Below are 15,499 nucleotides of genomic sequence, written 5' to 3' on the forward strand. Positions count from 1 at the left end.
TGCTGTCCCCAACTTCTCTGCAACTCACACACCACATATAACACTATCCTCCACCACAATAACACGCAGTTACCTGCACATGGCAGATGTCGCCCACCCTCATTGGAGGATCTGCCTTACAAGGGTTGCACTCGGTGAGAAATAGCCACACAAAATATACAGTATATATTTTCAAAACAAAACAGAAAATTGAAAGAAATAGAAAAACATACAAATGAGACTTAAGAAATAAGACTTTACAAAACATTCAAAGAGGAAACAACAAAGTATCAACCAACCAGTTTCGGTTTTAAAGACAAAAATGGAAAAATTGGACTAAACAACAAGGACAGTTGTGAAATTTTGGCACATTATTTTGAAAAACTACTGAACTGTGAAGAACCTGTAAAAAGATTAGAATTCAGTCAACCACACACAAAAGCTAAATCCTTTAGACCCACCAGATGAGAAAGAAATATGACATAATCCGAAGTCTGATAAACAATAAGGCTGCAGGGGAAGATTTGATTGTTTCAGAACTGTGGAAAGAAGCAGGCAGTCAAGCAAGACAGGAAATGACAAACATAATACAAGAAATCTGGCAAACGGAGAAAATCCCTGATGATTGGAAGAACACACTGATACACCCATTATATAAGAACGGTGACAGAACAGATGTCGACAATTACAGAGGAATCTCCCTAGTGGCAGTTACATATAAAATAGTGTCAAAAGCTCTTCATAATAGAGTTGAACCAATAATAGACAAACAAATTGGAGAATACGAAAGTGGGTTCAGAAAAGGCAGATCATGTGCAGAACATATTCTAAACCTGAAAACTATAGAACTAAAACAGGGTTATAAAGAACAAAAACTGCACTGTTTTTTGCGGACTTCAAAAAAGCATACCATTCAGTGGACAGAATTTTGCTACTAAACATCAATCAATATAATTAGCCAAACTCTGACTGAAACAAGGTTCAGAGTGAAATTTATGGGAGAGATCTCAGATGAATTTGAATCTCAGGCAGGGAGATAGGCTTTCCCCGATTATTTTTAGTATTGTCCTGGAAAAGGTAATAAGAATATGGGAAGAAAGACTTAAAGAAAGGGGACTCCAGCAAGAGATAAGATTAGGTTCAAAGCACAAAGGGGTTGGTGTAAACTTTAACGCCTTTGCTAATGGCATAGCAATCCTCTCTGAAAGTATAGAGACTGCCTTAGAGGAAATCAACCTTCTGAAACAAATAGCAGGAAAACTTGGACTTCAGATGTCTTTTTAGAAGACTAAATTCATGTCAAATATTAGGGATTCACCCACAGCGCTAAAAACAGGGTAGGGAAAATCAACAAGGGTTAATAAATTTAAATACCTAGGTGAAATAATTCAGGTTAAAGGACTCTATAAGAAAGCAAACAGATCAAGAGCAAGAAAAAACTACAACTAGCATACCAACTCATGAATGATACCTACAATAAGAAGAATCTCTCAAGGAAAACTAAAATCAAACACTACAACACAGTAATCAAACTAGAGAGTCTGTAAGCCACAGAATGCATGTTCTCTATGAAAGCTGGTGAAATAGAGAGAAAAAAGAAAGGAAAATATTGAGGAAAATTTGGGGACCATTGAAAATGAAGTAAGTAGAGTTTAGACATAGGAGGAATAAAAAGGTATACAAGGATGAAGAAAATGAAAGGCTGTTAGACACGATCAGAAAGAGGAGAATTACATTTTTTGTCACATAATGAGGATAGATAACAGTAGACTGACAAAACAAGTGTTTAACCATATTTACAAGAGCAAAAATGGTGACCAGTGGATCCAAGGAGTAAAAAAAAATACTTGACAGAGGTGGGAAAAACAGATGATGTAATACAAGACAGAGCAACTTTCAGAAGATTGATACAAAATTTCAAGGATTTCCAGGAGAAGGAAAAGAGGAAAGACAATAACAACATCTGGACACGAGAGGAGGAAACAGCAAAGTTAAAGGATGAAGAACTATTGGAAGTCAAGAAAAGAAGGATTAAAATGAATGCACAGGGTTACTTTCCGTGGTCCTTACATAGGCAAAATCGAAGAAAGAAGAAGACTTAAACCAAAAATTGACTACAATGAAAAGGGTATTTACAGACAAGGAATTACAGAAAAGATCAGAACGAATGAAAAGCTACTGGGAAAGAAAACTTATCAAAGGAGATGACCAGAAAATGATTGTATGAAGCAGTTCAGTGAGGCTGTAAAAGCAGAATAATGGGCCTTATAATTCTATTCCACATTGAGTGTTTATGATTCATATCTCCATACATAATCTGCTCGTGCTCTTAAGAGATTATTTCAAGATAGATTCCCAGATGTTAGAGTTCCAAGCTATGGAACGGCCCATAGATTGGTTAATAAATTTTATGAAATGTGAAATATTAATGCTAAGAAGCAAAGAAGGCAATATACAGTGCTAATGGAAGAAATTCATGAAGACATTGGACAACACCTGAAAAATTCTTCTGAGAAATCTTCTCAGCAAACAGGAATTTCTTATGGTTCCATACAAAGGGCTACGAACTTACTTAAGTTAAAGCCCTATAAATGTACTGGGTGATCCTGTGTGTAGGATTAGATTTAGTGAGTGGATTTTAAATTAAGTGCATTACGGAGAAATTGATCCTAATCTCATTCTCTTCTCAGACGAAGCGTTGTTTCACTTACATGAGTATGTAAATTCTCAAAACATCCCTTATTGGGATGCCAAAATTCTAATCATGGGTGAATGGTTTTAAAGTGTATTATAATTTATCGGGCAGTCAGGCTAGCTTGCTCTTCTATTGCCCGGCTGGTGGGAAGCAATAGCTTGCCAGCCGAGCCCTCAGCCTCGCCTCAGCTGCGGTTCTGTATTAGTTAATTAATTAATTAATCAATCAATCTTTGTAGATTATAATATTTTGTATTGATTAGGTGGTTAAATTATATATATATATATTGTTAAAAGTGGTCTCTGATGATCGCTTATTAATTTCTGGGTAACAATCTGTTGACAGGTCTACAGATTATGGTGATGAGTTGACATGGGCTGCAGCTTGGCTGTACAAGGCGACCAATGAGAGTCAGTACCTGGATGAAGCTCAGCACCATTACTCCAAGTTCCGTCTCAAGGAGAGACCTAATGAATTCTTTTACAACAAGAAGGTGGCTGGTGTCCAGGTGAGAAATCACATATTGCCTGTATAAATGTGAATTTCAGTAAAGTGTGCTCCAGTTTCCTTAATATTCTTTCTTAGTCTCTTGTGACAACTTTAAGTCCCATCTCAACATTAGCAGTACTGCGTAAAGAACAGTGTTGTGTGCGTATCAGTCAATTAATTAATAAATAAATCACCACTAATGTGCATTTAGGGCTGTCATCCATGTGACATATTCCCTATTATTTGTTTACCTAGTTCTTTCTTAAATCACATCAAGAAACTTCGAAATTTATCAAACACTAGCAATTACCCGTGGCATCGCTCACGTGGATTTCGTAATTTGATCAAAGTAATCGTTCCTCGGCATTGTACTAAGACATTATCTGAAAATTCCTAAAGTATAAAAACTCACCCAAAAATCGAGTTTCATTTACCCCATAAATTCTTTGTAAACCATGTTTGTGGTATTACCTTTTGGGGCTAAGACGACCATGTGACATAGAACTGTACATGTGAGAAACAGTCTTCTCTCAAGTCGAAAAAGTAAATACATGTTTATTTTTTATTTTTAAAGGAAATTCCAAACCTATCCCCACATCTGTAACATCTTCAGTTTTTAAGATATAAGTATCCCCATAAAAAGAATTCAACCCCTTGATCAGTCCTTCCCATAATACCAATACAAATGGTCCGTTATTGGACATTATCAATTTTCCAGCTATCTCATTCCTGGTTGCCAGCGTTTCGTAATTGTCTGTCATAGTGCATTGGCACTGCTGGTGACTACAAGTGGCCTATGCAGTGGCCTACACGGTATGCACTGGCCATGCGTCTTGGTGGGTGTGCTGAGTACCAACTGATGAGCTCAACTTAGCATATAGGGGCGAAACACAGGCAACCGGGAATGAGTTGGCTGGAAGGTTTGTAATGTCCAATAACGGACCATTAAATTGGTATTATGTCCACTTAAGGCGGGAGAGGTGTGGAAAGAAGTCAAGAAGATGAAGTTGAGTTATTCTTATGAGTATACATTAAGCCACCAGCGCAGTAAGTCACCACACTAGCGGTTAGCAAACAAACACCGGTCGGTACAACCTATGAATCGGTGTGAAATAGACAGAACCAAAAGCAAGATGAAAGTCGGAAACAAGGTAAGAAAATTACACTAACCAGGTACTTACCATGCGACCCATAAAATCACCCAGAGGAAATGGATAAAATTCCTTGTCCCGGCATTGAACCATTGGATAATGAAAGAAAACTCTTGATTAACTTTTCAAAAATTTTAATCAAGGAATGAAATCTTATCATTTAACCAAAACTAACATCGTCCCATCTGAGAGAATAAAATTGTTTAGTTTGAAAATGAACAGTGAAAAAAAAAAAAAGGAATAACACAGACTGAAAACGTAGACCTATCAGGTAATAACACTGATGGAACTCATTAGCTAAAAGGAAATGGCTCTAATTCATAACACCAAATTCATTACAAGAAAAAAGGTTTGGATTGATAACCTTACTATTATAGATCATTATACGAATAAAAACTTAAATTGACTACAGAAAGTGTACACGGGCCCGTTTGTTAACGTAACTAAAATGAAATTAAAACTAAAGTTTAAACCTTGGGAAAACCCACTCATTTGATCAGTTTAATTGAAATAGTTAGCAAAATGAGGCTTCGCAGAAACATAAAACTCTAGCCCAATTAATAAACTACAAGGGCGAAAATTAAACCCACGAGCGATAATCACACAGAAAAACAGGAGGAAAACAAGAAGAGACCAAGCGAGGATAGGGAAATCTTTCACATCAGTCGAAAATACATCAGTAATCTTAGGTCACACAACCAACACGCAAAACCCACCGGCAACAATTAACAATCTCGCCCCAAAAGAAAAGCGTTGCCATGGCAACCCAAAAAACACGCCGCGTCCCCCAATAAGGTACAAGGCACAACCAAGGCGAGAAACCCAACATAAAGCTAGAAATACACTAAACTTAAAATACCGAAACAACAGAAAAAAACAAGATTCCCTTAAAAAGAACAAGGAAACTAGAATTATATGCTACTGCAAAACCTCGCACAGAATAAAGGCAACAGAGTGCCGCGACACAATTTGAATTTACATGATTAATTAACGGGTGAAAATGATGGTTAATAAGTAAATCTCCTTATTTTCATAGTCTTTACATGCCTATAAGCTTGATATTTTAGTAGAAATAACCACACGTCCGTCCGGTTTGTAGTTTCCCCAAAAAAATATTAATTTCACAAACTTCACCATGAAATAGTTAATTTCGAAACACGGATCACATGAATTTCCTCGCAGTTTCATAATCACAGGATATAACTTGCCAAATGATGAACCACTTACTTGAGTGAAGCAGACGCTCAGCGAAGATGAGTTAGATCCTCACATACCTTCAGACGCTTACAGAAGAGTTTGGTTTCCCAGGACAGAATTAGTTAAAACCTTTTTTTAAAATGGGACGATGCAGAAGAAGAAGTAAAATGGGTTTCAAACCCATATCTCAGGTCCCTCAGCCGGGGTCTATTTTCCAACAACACGCCAACATCTTGAGAATCCCATTAACGCAACTGCACTCCATGACTCTCAACAACGAACTGTTGATAGTCCAAAATGGCGAGGCTTGCTCCCTCAGGCAGTAGCCGCGCTCCGATAGGTAGAAGAGCGCGCAGGGAGGGGAACTCTATTGTGGGTGATTGACAGAAGGTAGCAGCACATATTAGACGAGGAATGAAACAGTCCACACCATACATAATTGCGAGAATGTATTGACGTAGTCATTAGTCCACAATAAGGCATATAAATAATGTTCAATGAGTATCACTAAAACTCTTAGTGTACGAGGGAAACCATACGCTTAGTCGTATAGAATAATTAAGTTTTTTTCTACGGCGATGTTGCCAGTTCAAAATAGGTTCACAGGGTAGGGTAAATTGCGTTACACCGTAACAGCCCTCTCCCCCCGAAGCCTAGTGTATTCACTGATATAGCTTCCAGTTCAGTTTAGTGGTCAAGAAGTAAGCTAAATTTCAAATCATGTCCACATTAGATAGAGACCACAAATGACGACTTCATGTATGCATAACAATAACACACCGACCTTGAGTCATTTTAATATCACAATCCTCACTTCAGTTCAAGTTTGTGGTGGCTACAGTTTAGTAAACAGATCACGCTTCCCTCAAACAGGGTTCCATTTACCTAACGTCTAAAACAGCTAGGTTTAGCTGAATTTACACTCTTTAGGCAGTGCGCTTCTAGTAAAGCCTGTTACATATTACAATTCACCCGTTTAAAGAATATTAAGATTAAGTACTTTATTACAGGTTAGGAAATAAATATTCTCTAGATTATCAAGAAATACAGCCTCTTGTTTCATCTCCAAAATCAAAATCAAAATTGTCATAACAGCAAAACAGGAAGCGAGGAGCAAGAAGGAAAGCAAAGGGAAAAACAGTTAAAATTGGTGAATACATTTAACGGATAACTAAGATCCAATTACAGTAACAGATTTAAATTTAAAATTTCAAACTACAATCGACTGAGCCAGAGCCAAAGCATACCACATAAGAGCATAGGTTAGCCTACGAAGTAGTACAAGAGTAAACCCCACAAACATAAGTAACTCTCCAAATTCCATCAATACAGAATGAACGACACTTAAATGAGTGCACACGTCCAAGTTTTAGAAAATAGTAATTTCGACACCAGATTCAATCAGCAGTGCAATAATCAATTACAGATTCACCACTCAGCGGAAGTCCGTTACCAGTTAACGTCACCACAATATCAAAAATTCACAACGCTAAGTTAAATAACAGTACCCACCAGAACACTAAACTTGGTGACACACTAAGTTAAGGCATACATCACATGTACTTACCAAACCACCTCAATACTACCGCTCGGGGAGCAATTAATGGATTTTAAAATTTCTCAAGACTTTATCACAGGCATCAAGTAAAATTTGCACCCCTTACTTGTTCAACATTCCCAATCACAACACATTACCTGATTAAATAAGAGAACAGAGAGGAAACATAACTTCAATTCAAGAATATCACACACCTACGGCAAGTCTAGGAAAATGAAAATATCCTAGGGTTAGAGGAAAAGTCTTCGAGACAAGATAACGTTGGCAGTACGAAAGGAGACTTCTGATTCAATAAGATGGTGAGGCGCGCTAAATGTTTGTCATCAACAACCGAACAAGCAACAACAATACCAAGCCAAGATTAATTTTGGGATGGATAATAATAAACACATAATGGTTCCTTCGATAACACCAAGGAATAACGGAATAGAAAATGGATGAAAGAAATTCAGGAGGGAAAACCAATCCGAAGTCACATATCCTCAAACTTCATTGAATTCACAACAACATGTTTTCACGCAGGACACCTGATTAAGTAAGAAAAGGCGATGAAATCCACCTCAAACCAAGTGACCATCAGGAAATTAGAGCAATGACCTACGCAACCTAAACTACCGGTTGTCTTTTACAAGACCTCGGAACTAGCCGGGCTAATAATATATGACATCCGCAGATTCATACTGCCGCATCACCGCTAAGCAGGTACCCTTCCATACAACCAGGAAACAAGGTAAAATAAAATATACATGGCAGAAAAGATGGCAGGTCGTTAGCAAATGCTCAACGATAATGAAGAATAAAGGAACACAACATACAGACCCCATAATCTAACAGTTGGGCGACTTCGGTACCGCCTATGAACTAATAATCCGTCCCATACCAGATTAATAATCCCATAGAACGGCAAGATGACCAAACAACCTTGTCAAAAGACAAATTAGATCCACTGAAGAGAGAAAAAAAAAATGTCAAAGAGTGACAGGTGAACATTAACTGAGCTTTAACAAGAAGTACCAATAGAACACAAGATAACGTCGGGTCAACAGGTAACGCAGAGAGACCAAAAGTGAAGAAACCAGGACACACAGAGCCAACAAGTTACATAACACAAGTTAAAATCATTCCATCAGAGCAATAGACCCACACCGAAGGGTATTTCCAAATCTACGAAGACACAAGGTACAATAATAAGACCAACAACCAGTCCATACCTGACATGTCATAATGAGCCAACAACACAACGCAGAAACCATAAAATAACCATGACTATAGCTCCAACACGCATGCGCCAGACCTCGATAGGGAAAAAGGGACACTTACAACCCTCAACGACATGCTACGAAACTATCATGCCCACTCCGAAATATAAACCCCAAACAACAAATACTTGGTACCAATATCATCACCCAACACCGATCTGCACCCAATCCTATTAGGTTAAGAGGCTTTTCCATCCTCAGGCTACAGATCACATTAGCTCAACAGCAATCCAACACAGTAGAAATGGTAGGGAGGCCGATGGAATCCACAACTCAAAATGGAATGTAATTAAATACAAATAGGTTATAAATTTTCAGAACATAGGAATTCTATGAAGACTATGACCACGACAGAGTACCACAAACCATACAAGAAACTACTAGCCACCTAAGAATATCCACACATGAACCAGACCTAACCGCAAGGAGGTTAACAGGACAACCTTTTTCAGAAATCATAAGTTAACTAAAGCAAGACCAAAATGTATGAGCCAGAAACTTGAGGAAAGCCACACACTAAGTGACCACACTACAACAAGGGAACAGGTTAAATTAATAGGAGAGCACGGTATCCGTTAGAAATAGAAGACTACCTGCAACCAATAACCAGCACGGATGAACTAGTAAAGACCTGAATAGGTCCAGACAGAGGGTCAACAAGACATCCACACTGTCACCGACAGACAGAATTCAACAACAACGAATGCCTACACAATAACCCCACACAAACAGAATCCTTGGTGAAATAACTCGAGTGACCCCTGACCAACTCACCAGCCCACACCAACACCGAGACAGGGTAAGAATAGTACATATTCACGCCATAGGCGAACACGAGCCCCACAATCAGCATAGGCCAACAATCGCCCAGCAGGCACACGAACATATCACCAACGACAGCCCCCAGAACTCCAGCAAAAATATACAGGAGATATAATTTCAATACTCAGTCAAGATATCACCACAAGAAAATATGACCGAACCTCAAGTAGCCCAGAAAGGTTACCAATTTTAAACAATTCAGAAATAATTATAAGTCAAAAGTTACTAATACATGGCTGCTCATATCAAATAGAAGGTTAGTTAAACAATTTTCAACAGTAGATCTCAATAAATTTTCAAAGGAAGCAAGGCGAGCATAAGAACGATATCAATTAGGCCAAAGGTAGTTTCCAACAGCACATTATCACATACATCGCAGGTAAAAGGTTCACAAGTTAACCGTATACAACCGTAACCAATGCTTTCCCCATAACACATAATATTAAGGACGAGGTGGGTGAATGACTCAAACCTCTGCCCAGCAGTTCGCCAATCCATACCAACCGTGAGACAGGGTAAAAATGAAATACTTCATTCATGCAATTTTGCAAACCCCAACCTCACAGCTAGCACAGATCAGCAAACACGCAACAAAAGCAGAGCCATCACATCAACAGGCCATAAATAATCAAAACAGATGCTACACAGGTTAATACAGGCATTACAGGCTTGCCAAGCTATCACACCAGTAAATGACGTAACTGGCCACAAGACACTGCATGAAAACGTAAAACAATAATGGTTAAATAAGGTTGCCAGGCCAAGGTTACTGATACACAATAGAGCGTATTAAATTCAAAACCAGCATAAATAATTCACCACCGGTTAGGTTTCACTTAATTTAGAAAAATCAGAGCTAGCATGAAAACCGTACGAGCAAGCCCAAGGTCGATTTTATACATACATATGCACAAAGGGCACGGAAAACACGACCACCAGGGAAATCACACTACACCAGAAACAATTAAAATACGTGGCACCAGGTAATAACGATGCTAGGAGAAGATAATTTCCGATATATGATGGTACAATACCAGTGGCACAAATGAATGACACACGATGCTTAGGCCTAAATTTAGGTTAAGTAAAATTTCCGTTCACACGCCAGTACTAGTACAGCAGAACACACTAAGAAACAGTAGTTTCTCATATAAAATGTAGGTACACACCTTGACAAATACACAGGCCAGGAAACAACACTAATTATAATCACCACACTAAATCTGGGAATCAAAACACAATGCTAGGACAAATAATATAATAAAGCGTTCCCAGATCACGAACTATCACATCATACTTTAAACCAAAAACCAACTGCAGTTCACACGGTGAATAAAATCACACGAGCTTACCAAGTAGAAATTAAAATTAATGCACACCGAAGTAGTATAGAGAACACACACGTTGTTTTTAAAATATCAAAACAAATATGTCACACGAATCACGGAGAGCACACTGCAAACCGTAGCATGCTCAAAGCCCAAGCTCAATCGATTTGTGTCCAAATATAAATACTAGCAACAGTTTCAAGGTTTACAATAATACACCAAATTCCAAATTAAATCAATAATGCCGTACTCACCAATTTATGAAGAAACAAGAGAGGAAAAGATACAGGTCACCTGAGAAGCAGGAAACGAGGAAGCAGCTACACCGGAACCAAACAGCTGGTAGAGGAGAGCTACCAACTGTACACATGACCCGAAACACACCAAAACACCACGAAGGCGAAAGACACAGAACTCCATGAAGATAATCACATGAAACAAAAGGTAATACCTTTAAACAAGATGAATGCATTTCTTTTCACAATTATGCATATAATTACCATACACAGTCATCCTTCATAATCCAGCGCTTCAACGCCATCACAAGTACAATTAACCAGGAAATGGGGGAAAAGGAAAAAATGGTTACCAACGCGCCTAAGGAAAAAAAACAACCAAAGCTTTCTGCTACCACTTTACTAAGCCACCAGCGCAGTAAGTCACCACACTAGCGGTTAGCAAACAAACACCGGTCGGTACAACCTATGAATCGGTGTGAAATAGACAGAACCAAAAGCAAGATGAAAGTCGGAAACAAGGTAAGAAAATTACACTAACCAGGTACTTACCATGCGACCCATAAAATCACCCAGAGGAAATGGATAAAATTCCTTGTCCCGGCATTGAACCATTGGATAATGAAAGAAAACTCTTGATTAACTTTTCAAAAATTTTAATCAAGGAATGAAATCTTATCATTTAACCAAAACTAACATCGTCCCATCTGAGAGAATAAAATTGTTTAGTTTGAAAATGAACAGTGAAAAAAAAAAAAAGGAATAACACAGACTGAAAACGTAGACCTATCAGGTAATAACACTGATGGAACTCATTAGCTAAAAGGAAATGGCTCTAATTCATAACACCAAATTCATTACAAGAAAAAAGGTTTGGATTGATAACCTTACTATTATAGATCATTATACGAATAAAAACTTAAATTGACTACAGAAAGTGTACACGGGCCCGTTTGTTAACGTAACTAAAATGAAATTAAAACTAAAGTTTAAACCTTGGGAAAACCCACTCATTTGATCAGTTTAATTGAAATAGTTAGCAAAATGAGGCTTCGCAGAAACATAAAACTCTAGCCCAATTAATAAACTACAAGGGCGAAAATTAAACCCACGAGCGATAATCACACAGAAAAACAGGAGGAAAACAAGAAGAGACCAAGCGAGGATAGGGAAATCTTTCACATCAGTCGAAAATACATCAGTAATCTTAGGTCACACAACCAACACGCAAAACCCACCGGCAACAATTAACAATCTCGCCCCAAAAGAAAAGCGTTGCCATGGCAACCCAAAAAACACGCCGCGTCCCCCAATAAGGTACAAGGCACAACCAAGGCGAGAAACCCAACATAAAGCTAGAAATACACTAAACTTAAAATACCGAAACAACAGAAAAAAACAAGATTCCCTTAAAAAGAACAAGGAAACTAGAATTATATGCTACTGCAAAACCTCGCACAGAATAAAGGCAACAGAGTGCCGCGACACAATTTGAATTTACATGATTAATTAACGGGTGAAAATGATGGTTAATAAGTAAATCTCCTTATTTTCATAGTCTTTACATGCCTATAAGCTTGATATTTTAGTAGAAATAACCACACGTCCGTCCGGTTTGTAGTTTCCCCAAAAAAATATTAATTTCACAAACTTCACCATGAAATAGTTAATTTCGAAACACGGATCACATGAATTTCCTCGCAGTTTCATAATCACAGGATATAACTTGCCAAATGATGAACCACTTACTTGAGTGAAGCAGACGCTCAGCGAAGATGAGTTAGATCCTCACATACCTTCAGACGCTTACAGAAGAGTTTGGTTTCCCAGGACAGAATTAGTTAAAACCTTTTTTTAAAATGGGACGATGCAGAAGAAGAAGTAAAATGGGTTTCAAACCCATATCTCAGGTCCCTCAGCCGGGGTCTATTTTCCAACAACACGCCAACATCTTGAGAATCCCATTAACGCAACTGCACTCCATGACTCTCAACAACGAACTGTTGATAGTCCAAAATGGCGAGGCTTGCTCCCTCAGGCAGTAGCCGCGCTCCGATAGGTAGAAGAGCGCGCAGGGAGGGGAACTCTATTGTGGGTGATTGACAGAAGGTAGCAGCACATATTAGACGAGGAATGAAACAGTCCACACCATACATAATTGCGAGAATGTATTGACGTAGTCATTAGTCCACAATAAGGCATATAAATAATGTTCAATGAGTATCACTAAAACTCTTAGTGTACGAGGGAAACCATACGCTTAGTCGTATAGAATAATTAAGTTTTTTTCTACGGCGAAGTTGCCAGTTCAAAATAGGTTCACAGGGTAGGGTAAATTGCGTTACACCGTAACATACATTTATCTCAAAAACTCAAAAAGAAGTAATAAACTTACCAATGCCACTATTTTAGTACGTCTGCTGGGTGTGGTACACCTCAAAACATTCTTCTAAGTGAAGAGCTACGCCACACTTTTTGCACTGCCAGCAACTTTCGCTTCTTTTACCCTGGCTGTAGCATACAACACACCTTCTTGTGACTTTTGATTTCTTCTCTGTAGGGGGAATACGCATGGGAAAGTGGGCCCATGATTTAGCTTGTAATCTGGTTGGGGTGGTGCTCGCTGAAGGTCGACCTCGAACCGAGTACTCCGGCAACTGAACAGTCTCTAGTAGCTGCTGCGCAATGCTAGTTCGGAAGTCCGTGTAGCTCGTCTTTCTGTTAGCAGCGATCTTGTGATACACAGTGAAGGAATTGAAAATACACATATCTAGGAGGTAAAAGAATATTTTCCTATATCCTTTCACTGTGCGTCGCATGACTGGGAACAGAGCTGTAACCTGATCCTGAAGGTCAACACCACCCATCCCCTTCTGGTATTCAAGGCCACACTTGGGCTTTATCACTTCTTCCCGCGGGGTTTGTCCTCTCGTCTGAGTTTGCCTGTCCCTGTCATGTCAGCTGATTTGTGTTTAGTGGTGAGAAAGCAAACATCCTTGTTATCTTTCCACTTCACACACAACATACTGTTGGCAGCCCACGTCTCATACTCTCCACGTTTTAGTTTCGTCTTACTGATATCGCGAGGCATGTCTTTTCGGTTCTGTCTAACAGTTCCAATTACATTCATCTGCTTGTCGTGTAGCCTTTTGAATAAATCTGGGGAAGAATACGAGTTATCTAAAAACAATGTATGTCCTCGGCCTAACAAGGGTTCACACATGTTGAGCACGACGTTTGTACTCGCTGGCAGACTTGGATCCATTACATCATCACCTACATAAATTTTGAAAGACAGACAGTAGCCAGAACTTGATTCACAAATTTTGTAAATTTTTATTCCAAACCTAGAACGTTTAGACCTATTACACTGGACATATGAAAGGCGGCCTCTGAATTTCATTAGACTTTCATCTAGAGCAATGTCTTGTGAAGGTAAATATAATTCTGAAAATTTGGAGCAGAAATGTTGTATTATAGGCCTAATCTTTCTTAGTTTGTCACTACTATCGACTTGTTCATCGTCAACAAAATGTAAAAATCGTGAAATTATAATAAATCTTCCCCTGCTCATGGTTTCACGAAAAATAGGAGTGTTTATGCACCTGTTTTTACTCCAGTATAACTGTATTCTTGACTTTCGCACTTGTGACATTAGTATAACTAACGCAAAATATGCCCTAATTTCGTCGGGTGTAGTCTCAAACCATTTGTCATCGTCTTTCAACTTTTTTCTGTCAGGATTGCTCAACTGTTTTGCTGCATATGAATTTGTCTCGACAGATATATTGTCAAACAAAGGGTTCATGTATTCACAAAAACTGAGAGTTCAGATAGTGGCTGCATATCAAACTTTTTCAATAAATTTTCACTAACCCCACTGTATTCACTAAAGTTATGTACAACAGGTTTATTGTCACTTTTTGTCCAGTTCCAGTCAGTCAAGTTAGTCTGTGCCGAGGTACGAGCTCGTTTCGAAAGACTCGGCACACCGTCGTTATTTGCTTCACTTTCCGTGTCATCAGAACTATTATACGCATCGCTAGTACTCGAACTAAGGACTTCAGGGTCTATTTCGTCGTCACAAACATCACTGCCTTCAATATCACTCTCTAAAACACTATCAATTAGCTTTCATATTCCTTCTTCATCAACACCAGCATATCTGCTTGACACCATGATGGCAACTGACAAGAGCGAAATTATGTGAAAAAAGATTCTCTTATCTCTTGTTCTGAAAGTGTGCGAGAACCTCGTGAAAGGGAAAAAACCGAAGCCACATGTGTAAACTTCAGCTCAGAATGCATACAAGTGGCGTCTGTGGGTTATTGACTGAACTATATGGATTGATGTACAGCTGTGCATCGCCGCGAGCAGAGCTCGTCATTTGATTCATATGCCACGAGTAACTATGACGAGCTAGGGTCGTCAAATGATGCAATTGGGTTAAAAATAATTAAACATGTATTTTTTTGTTTTTGGAAAATCCAGTTAAGGGGCTGAAAAGAATTGGAAAGCGGGAGAATTTTTAAAATGAGTACCGGTATATCTACAGTATACTGTATGTCGAAAACTTATCATGTTAGAGACAAGAAACTTGGTATTTGGAAAGTCCTTTAAAAATGTACAGGAACATGTACCTTTTTGTTTTTGGAGAATGCACTTAACGGGGTGTGAAAAGAAATGAAAAATAGTTGAATTATTTTTATGAGGATACTTATATCATAAAAATTGAAGATTTTACAGATGTGAAAATTGGTATTTGGAATCTCCTTTAAAAATAAA

At 38.5% G+C, this 15,499-nt stretch overlaps 1 protein-coding gene across 2 annotated transcripts in view; it reads left to right on the top strand.

The window, feature by feature from the left end:
- Positions 1–15,499, top strand: part of LOC136886350 (endoglucanase E-4) — a 386,731-nt gene that overhangs the window by 353,348 nt on the left and 17,884 nt on the right. For both annotated transcript variants that reach the window (XR_011019100.1, XM_067159089.2), the window contains exon 6: positions 3,020–3,182. Coding sequence is in view for 1 of the 2 variants with exons in the window: in XM_067159089.2 (XP_067015190.1) it covers positions 3,020–3,182 (163 nt within the window). In the remaining variant the exon portion in view is untranslated. The remainder of the gene's footprint in view (positions 1–3,019; positions 3,183–15,499) is intronic.

Source organism: Anabrus simplex, chromosome X, assembly GCF_040414725.1.
Source record: "Anabrus simplex isolate iqAnaSimp1 chromosome X, ASM4041472v1, whole genome shotgun sequence".
NCBI classification, from domain to species: Eukaryota; Metazoa; Arthropoda; class Insecta; order Orthoptera; family Tettigoniidae; genus Anabrus; species Anabrus simplex.